Below are 15888 nucleotides of genomic sequence, written 5' to 3' on the forward strand. Positions count from 1 at the left end.
TTATCATTGATCTGGTCTGTCTTTTGGTTCATTGTTACTTAATATTTGAATCTCTTCTATATATATTTGGAATGTGGCACCTTTGTTTGATTACTTTCAGTGATATAGTGGGTTCCTAAGATAATAATATTACTATTATAGCTGTTACCAATACTATTATTCTTAAGATTATGGATCTTGGTACCAGACATATCTAAATTTGAATCCCATCCCTCCCACTTACCACCTGGCTTATCTTAGGCCAGTGGTTATCAACCAGGGATGATTTTTGCTCCTCCAGGGGTATTGAACAATATCTGGAGGCACTTTCAGTTGTCACGACTTGAGGAGGGGACTACTAGCATCTAATTGGCAGAGGCCAGGGAGGCTGCTAAACATCCTATAATAATACATAGGACAGTCCTCACAATAGGGAATTATCCAGCCTCAAATGTAAGTAATGCTGAGGCTGAAAAACCTTGCTTTAGTCAAGAACCTGAATGTAGTCAAGGTCCATTTTCCCATCTGTTTAAAAAAAAAAAAAAGGTAGAGAGTTTGCTTCACAGCATCATTGAAAATTAAATCTTGGACATCTTACCAGGGGCTTGGCCCAATGTAAGTATTAAAAAAATGACTCTTGTAATTATAACATCTAATAAGCATGTATCGTGGTGCATGAGACATAGCAACAGTGGTAAGAATAGCAAACAATAGTATTAGAAGCAGTATTAGTCCCGCAGTCCTTCAGATAACTGTAGCTCCTGTCTTAATGTTCCTCGTGATACCATTCCCAGCCTTCGTCTCAGACTCGCTTCTCACACCTGTCTTGTTCTACTTTGCTAATAATACTTTTTTTTTATTTTTAAAAAATGTTTCTTTGACAGAGGGAGAGAGAGAGAGAGAGCAAGTGGGGGAAGGGCAGAGAGAGGGGGACAGAGGATCTGAAGCAGGCTCCGCAGTGACAGCAGAGAACACAACACAGGGCTCAAACTCACGAACTGCGAGATCATGACCTGAACTAAAGTCAGATGCTTAACTGACTGAGCCACCTGGGAGCCCTTATGTTGCTAATATTTTTAATGTGACATTCAGATCTCAACACAGGCCCCTAGGTGTGGTCTGAGCAATGCATGTTGGAGCTGTTGCCTTCTGGGTCTAAGGCTTTATGTTTCTATTAATGTTGTTTTTGCAGTGGTCGCCTTACCGTTCCCTCACACTGAGATCTCTGATGCTCAAATTATTGAGTGGAAATGACATAAGTGAGGAGGGGAAGGAGGAACACCCAGCTGAATGTGTGTTTATGACATGTGCATTTTGGTGAGGACTCCAAAAAAATCTGCTTGGACACTTACGGCTAACCCAGGCATGTTGGGTCCAGCTTCTGGAGGTTTAAATCAGGAGATGACTGATAAGAGCTAACAGGTGAGGAAGAAGAGGCACACACTCAAGAGGAGAGAGATAGCACATGTGTATAATCCCAGAATACCCCTTATCAGAACAGCGGCAGGAGCATAGGATCCCTTCCAGGGCTCTCAGAACCCACAGTGTTGCCACTACAGGATCTTGGTTTGAAGGTTCTGTCACAGCCTCTCTCTCTGTCTCTCTGTCTGTCTCTGTCTCTCTCCCTTCCTCCCTCCCTCTCCCTCTCTCTCTCTCTTTTTTTTTTTTTATCACATTTCTCTACCTCATTGTGCACATTGAACAAAATGAGAGCATTCCTCAAGACCCATCTGCCCGTGCACGCAGCCTCCCTGTGCAAATGGCTCCCTAGGATGGATCTCTATTATTTCACCAAAAAACATCAGAGGAGGAATTTGTTCTGCTCTGCTAAAGACATGATTTCCAGTTCTTTCTACTGCCTTAGCTTAGTTTTTTGACTGCTCCCTGGGAAAAGGATGGAGGAAAAAAAGGAGGTATCCATAATACTTAGCTGAGCTAGTTTAACCAGGACTGAATAAGGAAAGAAGAAGATAATTCAAGATCATCTAACCATGGAATAAAACTAATTCCTCAGATACATGTGTGAGCCCAGATCCACTCAGCAGCTCCCGTAGGTGCTTGGGATAGCTTCAAGCATGCCACAGCCTAGTCCCTCTTTTGTTCCCTCCACATCCTTCTCCTGTTCCTTCTGCTGTCTGCATCATTTCAGTAGTGATTAAAACCACAGGAATCAGACCAGCCTGGGCCCCAGATCAAGCTGTGTCCCCATAGGGTGATACTAATGTCACCTGTTCCCCAAGCTTGTGGCGAGTGGGATATGAGCTCATGGTGCCTGGCATAAACACTCAACAAGTCAACAAATACGAGTGGTATCACTAGTGTGCTTATGGAAACCTTTCCTGTGGGCCTCCTCAACCCCATGAAATAGATCAAGAACACCTGAGGATCAAAGAGGCAGGGTCACTGAACTCAAGGGTGATGTATGCTAGTAGGCAGATCTGGGATTCGAACCTCAGTGTTTCTGCCATGTTGCTTTGTCTCACTTCTTTGTATGGACGTTGGTGGTATGATTAAGGATGTGAAAAAACAACTTAGAAGCCCAGTCTTTGTTAAGCTATAGCGAAATGGCAATATTACAAACTGTATAGAGGCCCAGCTTATCACATGCTATAACATGCATTTCACAGAAATGTTTATTTCTTGAGGCTCAGCGAGGCTGGCTGAGGTATCCAAAGTCACACAGCAGCTGAGATGGAACTGGAGATTGGGTCTTCTCCCAGATCTGCTGAGTTTTTGATTTGGGATTCTCTGCTCTCCCCTCCTACCGGTGTTGCTCTCTGGTGTTCTCCTTTCGTTTTCGTGTGGTGGTAGCCTGTAATCATGAATAATAAAGCAAGCCTGCTCTCACTGTCATGGAGGAATGGGAAATTGAAATTATAAGTCATTAAATGGAAAATCCCGAGCTTTATAGTAACGCCAACTCAGCCTCAATCCATTACTGCCTATATATTTAGCCAGTCTATTTTTAAGAGTTTAATATTGAGAAATAGGACATATTTATAATGCAGCTGCATTAATTTTACTCCAAAATTCCTGCCATTTGCTATAGTTGACTTACGTGTGTTTAAATTTATAACCACCCTTTTGCACTAGGAAGATAGGCCCTTAGTTTAAAGTAAGATGGGTGGTAAGTCTGCCAGGTGAAGTAGTAAGATTGTACAAATTCCATATTCTGCTCCCTGGTAAGCCCCCTCCCCCACCATAGCGTGGCTTAGTGATGGACTTATGTCACAATGTGTATCTTTCATTCAGTGCCCAGTCATACGCACCTTGAAACCTTTGTTCATTCACTCACCAAGCATAGCCCACCCCTGCAGGCTCTGAACAGATGCGTTAATAGTCTTTATGTCACCACAGGGGCACAGCTCCGTTTTGGGTCATTGTTATTTCTTAGATGTTCTTCATAATTGCTATTAATAGGGACTAAAGGGAAGCTGGCTAATGGGTTACTTTCATCAACTCCAGTGTGCAAGCCAGTTCATTAAATCACGTTTATTGGTCGCCTTCCAAAACAATCCATGGAGTAGTATTTAAAGATATTTGTCCAGCGCTGCTGCTCAGAGGTTATATGACATTTGAAAAATTAATTAACCTTGGTGTGCCTCACTCACCCATTTGTAAGATGAAAATAATAATACGTATCTCGACAGGTTGTATACCAGTCAGTCAGGCCACAATAGTGCGGCATAACAACCAGCTACAAAATCTCAGTGGCATCATATGATAAACATCAGTTTGTCATGTGTCTGAAGATTGAGTGGAATGTTCTTCTCATCTTAGGTTTGCTCATCATCTGCAAGTGGCTGGAGTCAGTGACTGGGCTCTAAGAGTAGGGTGACTCTGTTCCTTGCTGCAGAGGTGTGAATCTACGGTGTGTCATTCATCCTGTGTGCACCAGCAGGCTAGCTGGGACACGTCTCCCCCATGGTGCTGGCAGGTGTAACCGTGTGAGCAGAAGTCTGTGGTACCTCTTGAAGCCTATGCTCACAACCGACATACGCTGACTTTTACCCAAATACCATTGGCCAAAACAAGTCACACAGACAAGAGCAAATCAAAGAGCAATGAAGTGCATTCCATATGTAATGAGGCTCTAGCAAGGGTGCCAGCAGGGTGGGGGAGGCAGGGTGAAGAAACAAGGCTAATAACTCCATGCACCACAGCCATTATGAGAAATACATTAAATCATGGCTATGTTTACCTTAAAACTTATCACGTTGTAAATACTCCATAAATGGTTAATATTATTATTACTGCTATTAATAATTACATGACTAATGAGATGTCCTTGAAAATTGGAATGGCATATTTAAGTGAACGTTGGTATTAGATCAACCAGAGAAGTCTAAGCTAACTCTCTGGTGGAAAATGTGAAACCGAGAAAAGATAAAGTTTCTGGGGAGGAAGGGAGTAGGGGTCCAAGGGTGGGCATCTCCCCTCTCTGCTGCCAGAAAACAGCTTCCTCTGGCTCATGATGATGGAGCTAGATCTTTGTCAGCAACACATATGTTTGAGGCCTGGTAATTCCTAGAAGTAAGAGCACGAACTTGAAAAGCATGGCAAAGCAAGGCAGGAGGGTAGACAGAGGGCCATGAGCAAAAGTTTTGGATCCAGGATTTGTGTTACAGCCATATCCAGGTCCCAGATTATGGCTACATCTCTGGGGTAACCATGATGGGATTGGCTGAAGTAGAGTGGAGATGAAACCCATGAACTCTACAGGAGCCAGAGATGATAGTAAAATTTATACTTGGGAGGACAACAGGGATTCAGAGTCCATAGTCCTTAGTCAAAGGTGATGAGTTATCCAAAAAGGAAGGGAAGGACTCAGCATGCATTAGGCTTTGACTCGGTGCAAGGCCTTCTGCAAGCTTATCTCACTTAAGCCGGCTAACAATAATGGTAATAAAGGCTATACTTTGCTGAGTGCTTAATCCGTTTTGGGTACTGAGCTAAGCACTTTGCATATGTCATTGCATTGAATTTTAACCAGCAAAACCCCACAAAACCCCATACTTCTGCAGGGAGATTTATGCTCAGGGTTTTACAGGCCAAGAACTGTGTCTTAGGGCAGTGTAAGAAACACACCCAACACCTAAAGCCACATCGTGCATAAAGAGAGAATGGCGGTTACACCCAAGTCTGTCAGATTCCAGGACATGCATGCCCTGTACCCAGAGCATCTGAGGCAACAGGAATAGGCACAGGAAAGAGTGGTGGGGCTGGAGGGCAGGGCTTTCTAAATAGGTGGGCTTTTTGATCTACGGTTTGGGAAAGGAGGTAGGAGTATAGCAAGAGCCACCCTTCTTCCCAGCTGCAGATGGATGTTCTCGGTAATAAAATCATCCCCCACTTTAAGCTCAAGAAGCACCAAACCAAGTGGAGCTTTCTCTACAATCCTTGCCCCTGTCGCCTGCTGATGGCACTCTTTATATAGCCCTCTTTACCTGGCCCTGAATTCCTTAAGGCTCAGGCGAGTTGGCATCGACTCCAGGAATTTCCCACAGCCTTTGTACTTGCAAAAGGAATTGGAGAGCGTGTTCTCAGTGTTCTGGTCACACCTCTCTGGGCATTTAGCACCCTCTATCCTCATGACACTGTTTTAAAGGAGGGGTGATCTTCAGTCCATCACTGTGTCCCCAGTGCCCACTTCTGGATACAGCACCCAGTGATGGTGTTGGCTGAAGAATTCCATTTGTACAATGTAAGTGGCCCTCCATTCCCAGGACATGCAGACCCCCCCATACTTGGCCTTCCTGTGCAGTTACAGAAAGGATGAATCTGGAAGAGGAATCTGGCTAGCTCCTGTGAATCCCAGCAGATTCTGGACTTGAATATGCCCCACAGGTTTGGGCAGAAGATCCACATTTGCTATGACTGATGTGCTTAAGATCTTTTTGGCAATAAAAACAACAGTATTAACTCTCATTTTTTAAATGCTTCCTCTGCATCAGGCACTGTGATAAGCATTTTAGCATCTCATTTAATCCAAAAAACAGCTTTATGAATTTGGAATCGCAAACCTCAGCTTAACACTTGGGGAAGCTGAGACTTTGGGTGGTTAAATGATTTGCCCACATCTCACAGCTGGTGGGAAATGGGGCTTATTATTCCAAACAGCAGCTGATTCCAAAGCCTTTCCGTAGCCACACCTTGCTGTCCAGGTGGTAAACAAGTGACCAAGAAGGTGTTGACCCTACCTATCCAGTTACTTGACCCTTTCCCTCTTGAACACGACTTGTTTGTCTGTTGATTCAACTCCAGCCCAAACTTTGGAAACCTCTTTTGCTTCTCCAGGCTCTATAAAATAGGAGATTGTAAGGATAACATTACTGAGAGATAAGAAGACTTTGTGAATTCAAGAGTAGTGTTCTTGCGGTTACCGTATTCATTTTAGTGAAAGCACAATTTCATTTACATTTAGAATACAGGGCCACGGAGCTGGAAAGAATCTTAGAGACCATCTGTGTCCTGGCTAGGAGGCCGTGGAACCAGCTCCAGAGAATCTGGAAAGTATTGTGTTGTTAACAGAGGGAAAGATCACTAATTCTAATTCCGTCATTCAAACTTGATACAGTTCTCCAGCAGAAATTATGACCACCCTACAAGTCTGCAGTATTAGCTGACAGGCCCAAGATCCTGTATATAAGAAAAGGCTGTTCCCAAGTTTTCCAATTTATATTTGCTGCTGTGTGTTCATTTGTCTTGCCTGTAGGCGCTTGCTTGAAGATAAGCTGTAGCAGGCATCAAAGGTTTCAGAAAATGTGTGTGAGAAATAAGCTAAAACGTGAGAAAATTCTATCCATCAACTTTTTATCCCTGAGAAGTTGGAAGGGGTGGCCATTTAGAAAAAAAGCATATATGGGTTTTACATTTGTTCTGGAAGCGGAGTATTGTCATCTGGCTAAGGAATGCTGACTGTTCTTAATTTTTGTTTTTTCTTTTCATGAAGAGGGTGGCTCCTACATGAGATGTAATGTTGGATTCAGTGATTGGACTCTCGCAACTTCCAAATTTGATGGCTTTTTCTATTTATAACAGGTCTTCCCAGCTGGCGTGTGCTTTAAAACTGGGATGTCTTCTTTTATTACCATCCCCCCAAATCCTGGCATCTAGATGTGCTCAGTTTAAAGCCTGGAGACACAAGCGAGGTCTGTATTTGTCAGGGTTGCCCAGAGAAACAGAATTAATAGGAGGGCTTTCTGTATCACTTATTGATTATATATATTTTCTATCTCTCCAGCTGTCTACCTCTTTCTGTCTCTATCAGCATCTATCTAGAGGTTTGTTTGGTCGTTTATTTGTTTATTTGTTTTAAGAAAATGATTCCTGTGATTCTGGAGGCTGACAAGTCCCAAATCATTAGGGGAGACCATTAGGCTAAAGATGCAGGGAGCATTTAATGTTGTAGCTCGAGTCTGAAGATAGTTTGCTGGCAGAATTTTTTGTCCCTTGGGGGAGGTCAGTCTTTTTACTTACTTTTTAATGTTTATTTATTCATTTTGAGAGAGAGAGAGAGAGAGAGAGAGAGAGAGAGAGAGAGTATGAGAGACCAGGGAAGGGACAGAGAGAGAGAGAGAGGGAGAGAGATAATCCCAAGAGGCTCTGCACTGACAGTACAGAGCCCAACAATGGGACTCGATCTTATAACTGTGAGATCATGACCTGAGTCAATATCAAGAGTCAGACCCTTAACTGACTGAGCCACCCAGGTGCCCTAGTCTTTCTTCTTTTAAGGCCTTCAACTATTTGCCTTGCTCAAAGTCTATTATGTTAAATGTTAATCTTAGCTTTAAAAATTGTTCATAGAAATATCTAGAATAATGCTTGACCAACTATCTAGACACCATGGTCTAGACAATTTTATACATAAAATTGAACATCACTACATCTGAGGTTAAAGTTATCTTAGAATTTGGGGAATCGGAGAAGAGTACTGGAAACAGGAGACCTTAGAGTTGGACTTTGGTCTTCTGTGGACTTGTATTGTGACTTTGTCTCTTAGTGCCTTTGTTTCCACATCTAAATAGAAGAGGAACTATACTGGGGTGCCTGGGTGGCTCATTCTGTTGAGGGTCTGATTTCAGCTCAGGTCATGATCTCACGGTTCGTGAGTTCAAGCCCTGCATCAGGCTTGCTGCTATTGGCACATAGCCTGTTTTGGATCTTCTGTCTCCCTGTCTCTGTTCCCCTCTCCCGCTGCCTGCCTCTCTCTCTCTCTCTCTCTCTCTCTCTCTCTCTCTCTCTCTCTCTCTCTCTCAAAAATGAATAAATATTTTTTAAAAAGAAGGAACTATGTATTTCCTAAACGAATTATCTTTAAAATTTTTTTTTAATGTTTATTTATTTTTAAGAGACAGAGAGACAGAGCGTGAGTAGGGAAGGGGCAGAGAGAGAGAGGGAGACACAGAATCCAAAGCAGGCTCCTGGCTCTGAGCTGTCAGCATAGAACCTGACATGGGTCTCTCACCCACAAACCGTGAGATCATGACCTGAGCCAAAGTCAGATGCCCAACTGACTGAGCCACCCAGGCGACCCTAAATGAATTTTCAAAGTGGGTATTTTATAATGCAGATGATTTTCAAAACGAATGAATGAACAAATGAATGGATGGATGGATGGATGGATGGATGGATGAATTGACCGACTAGTTGTGAAGCCAAAGGGTGAACAGTAGGAAGTTTGGTGATGACTGCTCTTTCTTGAGCAATTACTATGTTCTAGGAGTTCTGTTAGACAATTTATGTACATACTTCCATTCTGTCCCCCCACAGCCCTACAGACAGTTACAAAGGAAGAAACTGAGCACCACTGTCAAGGAGAAGAGAGTAACTCAAGCTCACACAATGGCAAAGTTGACATTGGAACCTGAGTGACTTTTTCACTCACAGTAGTCAGTATGGTCAGTTAATATCCACCTGTGGCTTGGTTCTCTGAACTTAGGTTCTGTAGTGAGATGAAGCTGAGAAAATGGGGCATGAGTTGAGCCTGAGCCTAGGACCTCCAGGCTAGACAGTCTTGGCCATCAACACTGAGCAAGATTCCTCTGGCATCACTGCTCACTCTCCAATCAGGTTGAGCCCCTGGCTCCAGACAAGGCCGGGTGCTTGGGGCTCCTTGCCTGGATGGTCGAAGATAGGCTGGCCTGTCAGAGTCACTTTCCAGGCCCTGAGAAGTAACCTCCAAACCCCAAGACTGGGCTATCCATTTCCATCCACCAACAAACCTGAAAGAATCTGTGTAGGTGAGTGCAGTGGATGGAGCTAGGGTCATCAGTGTCACTGTAACCTGGGTCTGAATCCCAGCTTTGCCACTCCTAAGCTGTGTGACTCTAGGAGGTTACTTAACTTCTCTGAGTCTCAGTTTCCTCATTTTGAAACACCAGCTAATGATCCTTACCTTTCAAGCTTGTTAGGAAGAATAAAGGAGGAAAGTACAAGGAGATGCCAGGCTCTTTGGCCTGGCAAAGAGTTGGTATTCAAGCATTGTGAATTTTCTTCCTACACAGGCTAGATGAGTCTAGAAAAATTAAAGAGGGTGACGAAAGTGAAACAGGAACCTATATAAGTGTTGGTCATAGGGCATCCCAGGCTGTGTGGGGGAGGCTCTGAATGCAGATGGTGGGGTTCTAGGGTGGACACAGCATGTGGTGCCTGGAGTGCAGGGCGGAGGACCAGGCTGCCGCTTGCCTGGAAACTGGTATCTGGAAACTGTATGCCTTTGCAAAGGCCCTCAAGGTTTGCCCTGTCTTCCACCTCTCCTTCCCCTTCTCCTGCCTCCTCTTCCCCTCTCCTGGCCTTGCCACTCCTCCCCCCTGACCTCCTGCCTTCCTGTTCCCTGTGTATTATATTCCTGCTCTCTCTCCTCCCCTTCCACTCTTCTCTGCCCCCTCCTTTTTGCCCCCTGCCTTTACTGCTGAGCACACTTTTCCTTTCCATTCTTGTTTTCTCTTTTCCTCCCTCCTCCCCTTTCTCTCTTCCCTTCTCTCTGTCTCGGGGGCCGGGGTCGGGGGGCCTCTCCTCAGGCGCCAGCGGTCTATACCCATTAAACTTGACAGTCTCACATGGTAGAAAGAGATGCCTTCCCCCGGCCCCCTCCTTTCCTGGGCTCGCCGCGATGCTCAGATCAAGCACCATCTGTTGCATTCATCCAGGCAACGGGTGAGCATTTTGCTGCTCTAGGGAGGCAGAGCTCAGCGGGTACCAGGAGGTAGTGTGGCTTGTTTGGACAACGTGATATATTGATATTGATAGAACTACTGAAAGGGATCAGAGGGTTGGGGGTGGGGGAGAGCGGGAGGCAGGATGCAATAGCCCACGGAGGGGCTTGTACAGGCACTTCCCCTGTAAGTCTGGGCTCCCGGCACTGCCGCCCCAGCAAGAACAGCCAAACAGATGGATGAGATTTGCTACAGTCCCGATCAGAAACCCTTGCAGCTCAGAGGAGCAAACCTTCCCTCCCCGTGTCTGCCTCTCCTTCTAGCCAGTCCAGTCTGTGTCCATTTAGGAGAAAAGAAAGCAGAAATAGCAGGATGAGGAGAGGCTGATCTTTAGAATTGGTGAATGTCAGAAGCATGACGGAAAGGGATGCTGTATCAGTCAAGGTCTCAGCTGGACAAAGAAGTCACCTTCAAATGAGACTTTAAGGAGAAACTCAACGAAGCGATTATTTATGGAGGCATAGGCAGAGTGAAGAGAATCAGCATGAAGGTATGGAGGAACCAGGGGCAGGAAATATCAGGAAGCCACTACTAACTCCTTGAACTGAAAGGACAGGGAGAAGAAATGGTTTTCCTGGAGCCTGTGAGGATGGGATCTGTAGACAGGGGCCCCTAGCAGAAGCTGTAATTGTCTAGTGTCCCAGACTCTCAGGAATAGGGTACAGAGACCAGAAAGGAGCAAGGGAAGACCTACTTCCAAATTCTTGCCTCCGGCCTCCTACGTCCCACTGGGCAAAGCTAACTGATAGCCAAACAACAAGGAGCAGAGATGTGGTGCATAGAAGGTCTGCCTCCAGAATGTGGGGCAGGGCAGCATGAACCTGGGGTGGCAAGGGATCAGGGGGAGCAAATGGAGAACAGCCAGTACAGAGCAGGAATGAACACATGTTCCATTGTTTGCACTGTGCCGGAAGCTCATGTTCTCAACCACTACACATAGTGCTTCTGTACTTTAACAAGGAGTACGTGTGTGGGGTCTCCATGGAGTCTAGTTCTCTCTTGTGAGTGTGAGACGCGCATAACCTGCCATCTACTCAGCACCTCTACCTAGACGTCTGGAAGACACCATGTGTTCGTATCTCAGACCCAACTCGTGTTTTCAGTCCTCTGGAACGTGTGCTCTTCCAGGGCTCTCGTGGAAAGGTGCCTTCAGGTGACCATCATCTTGTGTGTGGACTGCTGCACAACTGCACCATTTGCTTGGTTGGTCTCCTCGCTTCCATTTCTGCCCCTCTCTCCATAAATTCTGCTCTGTGCTGCTGGAACGATCTTCCCTAAATGAAAATCTGATCAAGTCACTCTTCCGTCTGAAACCGTCCGCGTGTTCTGTCCTTGATAAGCTCCAGAAGGGTTAGGGTTGGTGTTGGGGTTAGGACTTCTGCCTTGCCAGCATGATCTCTTGCCGGTTGTTTTCAGTGTTTCAGGCCCAGTGAGTGGTGGAGCAGCCCCTTTCGTATTTCTTCTCCTCAAAGGGCTCTTTGGATTCTTCCCCCGACTCGTGTTCTTATCACTCACTGCTTCCTTCCTTCCTCATCACTTGATTCACTCATACTCTCTTCAGACCTTAGTCCCACTACACATTTCTTGAAGTTAGTGTCCATGATGTTCCTAAACTAGGTCATATTCCGCTAATAGAGCTTCTTATATCCTCTCTTAGCTCTCATTTGTGCTATATATCACTTATAAAATTTTACATGTAGATGTCAGTCATTTCATTAATCTTGGTCTATCTTGTCTATATGGTGAGAATTAGGAGGGTTTTGGTGGTCTTTTCATCATTGTACCTTGTTCTGGACGGCACACTTGTGTCCCCCCCAGAGTCCTATATTGAAGCCTTAACCTTGATGTGATCGTGGGTTGTCTACTTGGACTGACATAACAACATACTGTAGACTGGGGGGCTTAAACAATAGACATTCATGTTCTCATAGCTCTGGAGGCTGCAAGTCCAGGATCAAGACAGCAGCACAGTTGAGTTGTGGCTTGCAGATGGCTTCCTTCTCACTGTGTACCCACATGGCCTTTCCTCAGTGTACATGTATATTAGGAGAGCAAGAGGAGAGAGAGTGATTTCTTCCTCTTCTTACAAAGACACCAATCCTATTGGATTAGGATCTCACCCTTATGGCCTCCTTTAACTTTAATTACCTATTAGAAACCCTGTCTCCAAATATAGTCACAATGGGGCTTAGGGCTTCCACATATGAGATTTGGAAGGACACAGTAAAATCCATAGCAGACTGTATTTGGAGTAGATCTTTAAGAGGTCATTAAAATTAAATGAGATCATAAAGGTGGGCCCTAATTGGATAGGACTGTGGTGTTAGAAGAAGAGGAAGAGATCTCTCTCTTCCCCTCCCTCTTTCTCTCTGTCTCTGCATCTCTGCCTCTGGTTCTCTCTCCCTACCATGTACACAGGGAGAGTGTGACAGTCTGTGAGCCAAGAAGGGAGACCTCACTAGAACACAACAATGCTGGCATCCTGGTCTCAGCCTTCCAACCTCCAGAACTGTAGAACATAAATTTCTGTTAAGTAGCCCAATATATGACTTTTGTTATGATGGCCTGAGCTAAAACAACATTTCCTGTACTTGTCTCAGATACATTATGGTTTTTCTGAAAACAGTGTTGAATGGATGAATGAACGGACAGGAAGATGAATGAAGGCATGGGTGTTGGCGCACATGTATGGGTCCCTGGATTCCAGACTATAGCTTGCTCTAAACTCTTGACCACAGTATAGCCCAACCCTTACAATATGGGGCCAATCACTCTCATCTCTGGGTTAAAAGACTGGGCTTGGCAGTGATTCTCAGAATTTGGAGGGTAGCCTCTTGCTGGAGGGCTGTGCATCACAGGCTTGGGTAGGGAGTCCCATGTCCGGGATCTCCCTCGTGGTTTATCTTTAAGTATACTCAGTTTAGAGAACCTTGCCAGAGAGCAAGACAGGCAGGTGAGAAAGTTATAATGCCTTCATGTTCCATCTGTATTGTCAACTGTCTTTTCCTTAGCAAACATAGATGCTCTCCTGTGTCATCAAAGACAGAGCTTCTCGCAGAGCCCAGTGCCCAAAACAGCCATATGGGTATGAGCTACACCCCAGATGCATCCGTCTAAGCTGATAACCTTACCTGGGAAAACAGGAGCTCCTTAGAAATGGGCATTGGTGTGTTCAGAAGCCCTCTTTGTCCAGTCCGGTGAAACCCCTTCAAAGAAGCATGAATCTTCTGTGTGTACCATTTCCTGGCCTCAGACAGCAGGTAGCTTAAACCGAAGAAACGTCCTTGCCTCTAGAGACATAGATGGAGGGAGGGCTGAGCTTGAAGATTTCAAAGTTAGGACTCTCTTTGGGAATGTCTCAGAACAAAGGCAGTGAGGCCATTTAGACAATTTCCTTTGCCTCTTTCCTGTTTCCTCTCCTTGCCTTTTATGTTGCTTCTGTCCTTCCTTCTTGAGCTTTTCTGCCTTTTTTTTTTCCTCTTTTATCTTCCACCTTTTTCTCGGTGCCCTTCTGACCTCACTCTCACCATTCTCTGGAACTTTCTACCTGTCTCAATTTTGCAATTTTATAGAAATGAGGCTACTAACTCCATCGAGGGTATTGATAAAAATGGAACATTGGGCTGGGAGTTAGAAGACTTGACTTTACCACTTGCTAGCTTGGAGTGTTATATGCCTTGTTCGGAGAGGGGGGGCCTCGTTTTCCCTAAGTTGGGATATTGTACCAAGTGATCTCCGTATCCCAGTACTATAGTTTTATGTCCTCAAATGTTGTTTGACCCATGGGCTCCCATCTTCCTTCACTGCCACTGTTCTGTTCAGGCCACCATGGCGTCTGGCTGGCTACCATACCGCTGCACTGGCCTCTCTCTCTACCTCTACATGCGTTCGCCATCCTCTCATTAGGAACTATCGTCAAAGGGACTTATTTTGAACATACCAGTCTTCTGTTTAAAACCTTTCGGGGAATAACTTCTGCCATTAGGATGCAATCCGAGCTCCTTGATGTGACTGACAGTGACCTTACCTCTCTGGCCTCATCTTCTCTTTGCACGCTCCCTTGGAGCCACATTGAACTGTCAGTTGCTCAAGCACCATGCTCTTTCTGGCTTTGGATCCTTGCACATGCCTCTCCTCCTACCCAGGCAATCTTTCTTATCCTAAATCTCTTTAGTAACCCTACCCTGATTCTACCCTCTTTGCTAATTATTACTCATTCTTAAGGTGTCTGTATATATAGTGTCTCTTTCAGGAAGCCTGCCTTGATTCCCGATGGATGACAGGACCCTTCTTGGTGCTCCTCTAGCATTCTGTACTGTCCTATCGCAAAAGTATTGCAGTTTTGGGAATGCCTGGCTATGTGTCCTCCCAAGCTATGAATTCCTTGAATCATGGATTGTGTCTGACTTTTCACCACCATATCTCAAGGGCTGGGGGGGATGCCTGCATCATGGTGCATGTTGAATGCACAAGTGAGGAGGCCAACAGATACATCTATACTGGCACCTGTGGCTTCTCCATCATTATGGGTCAGGGAGGGAGCTCCAGGGACTCAGGGTGGCCAGGCCCAGTCCTCCAGGGGCCAGGGGTGGGCCGAGCCCTAACCTCAGCCCCATTGCCCACCCTGTAGCAGCAGCTGAGGCGACGCAGGAGACAGTGGAGTCCCTGATGCAGAAGTTCAAGGAGAGTTTCCGCGCTAACACGCCCATCGAGATCGGTCAGCTGCAGCCAGCCCCGCGCAGGGCCTCAGCAGGGAGGCGGAAGCGGAGGAGCAAGTCTCGAGGTAGGCCCTTCCAGCACCTCTTGCCAGGGTGTCAGCGGGCTGTCCCTGGGTTCTGCGGGTCCAGGAAGAGCTGTGCCCCCTTCCCTTGCTTCCCTGGACTCATAGAATCGTGCCACCTTCTCCCCGATCAGTCATCTCAGCGGAGGCTTGAAGGCAGCAGACCTGTGCCCCTGGGGGTGGAGCCAGTGTCTCTTAGCTCCGGCTGCCTCCTCGGAGATGGGAATGGACCAGCCATCTTTTGTACAGGCTGAGAAGATTAGCAACAGTCTATGGAATGTGCCTAACAGGGGACCTGACGAGCACAGCCGATGCTCTTTAAATTGTAGCTGGTGTCACTTTGGAGGGCGCAAGGGAGGCAGATGTTCTCGTGGAAGGCAGTCCTCAAGCTTGGGTCCCAGAATGGGTTTTGGAGTCACTCTTCAAAATAGTATAGTATCATGGTCAGGCGTAGGAGCGCTGTAAACCAGACAGAATCAAAATGAAATTTTGGCTCTGCTGTTAACTAATCACGTCACCTTGGGCAGGTGGCTCTGTTTCTCCAAGCCCCTCTTATCACGGGGTTGTTATGCTTTCTTAGCGTAGCACCCAGCCCAGCATGCAAGAAAAGGTAGATCTTTCCCTCCTCTTCCTCCTCCTTTCCCCATTCTCTCCTCCTCCTCTTCTTCCTCCTCTTCCTCCTCCTTCTCATCATCATCATCACCGTCACCATCACCTTTTTCTTTCTCTGGTCATCTCTGTGACTTTGTAAATGGGATGAACCCCCTTATCATTGCCTGATGTCCAGACTTCTTCCCTTAAGTCCACTCCATAACCTCCAGCTCCTCTCTGATTCTGGTCTCTCACATCTCTAGTTCCTGTGAACATGGTTCTGATGATGTCACTCTTCTCCCAGAGCTCCATTGGATG

General features: G+C 45.8%; 1 protein-coding gene across 4 annotated transcripts in view; it reads left to right on the plus strand.

The window, feature by feature from the left end:
- Positions 1–15888, plus strand: part of ASTN2 (astrotactin 2) — an 873140-nt gene that overhangs the window by 244687 nt on the left and 612565 nt on the right. For 2 of the 4 annotated variants that reach the window (XM_027034940.2, XM_027034941.2), the window contains exon 4: positions 14830–14982. The exons of 1 other annotated variant lie outside the window; for it this stretch is intronic. In XM_027034940.2, coding sequence (XP_026890741.1) covers positions 14830–14982 — 153 coding nt within the window. The remainder of the gene's footprint in view (positions 1–14829; positions 14983–15888) is intronic. One more of the 4 variants, XM_027034944.2, reaches the window with a different exon arrangement.

The sequence above is a fragment of the Acinonyx jubatus genome, chromosome D4 (genome assembly GCF_027475565.1).
Source record: "Acinonyx jubatus isolate Ajub_Pintada_27869175 chromosome D4, VMU_Ajub_asm_v1.0, whole genome shotgun sequence".
In the NCBI taxonomy this organism is placed as follows: Eukaryota; Metazoa; Chordata; class Mammalia; order Carnivora; family Felidae; genus Acinonyx; species Acinonyx jubatus.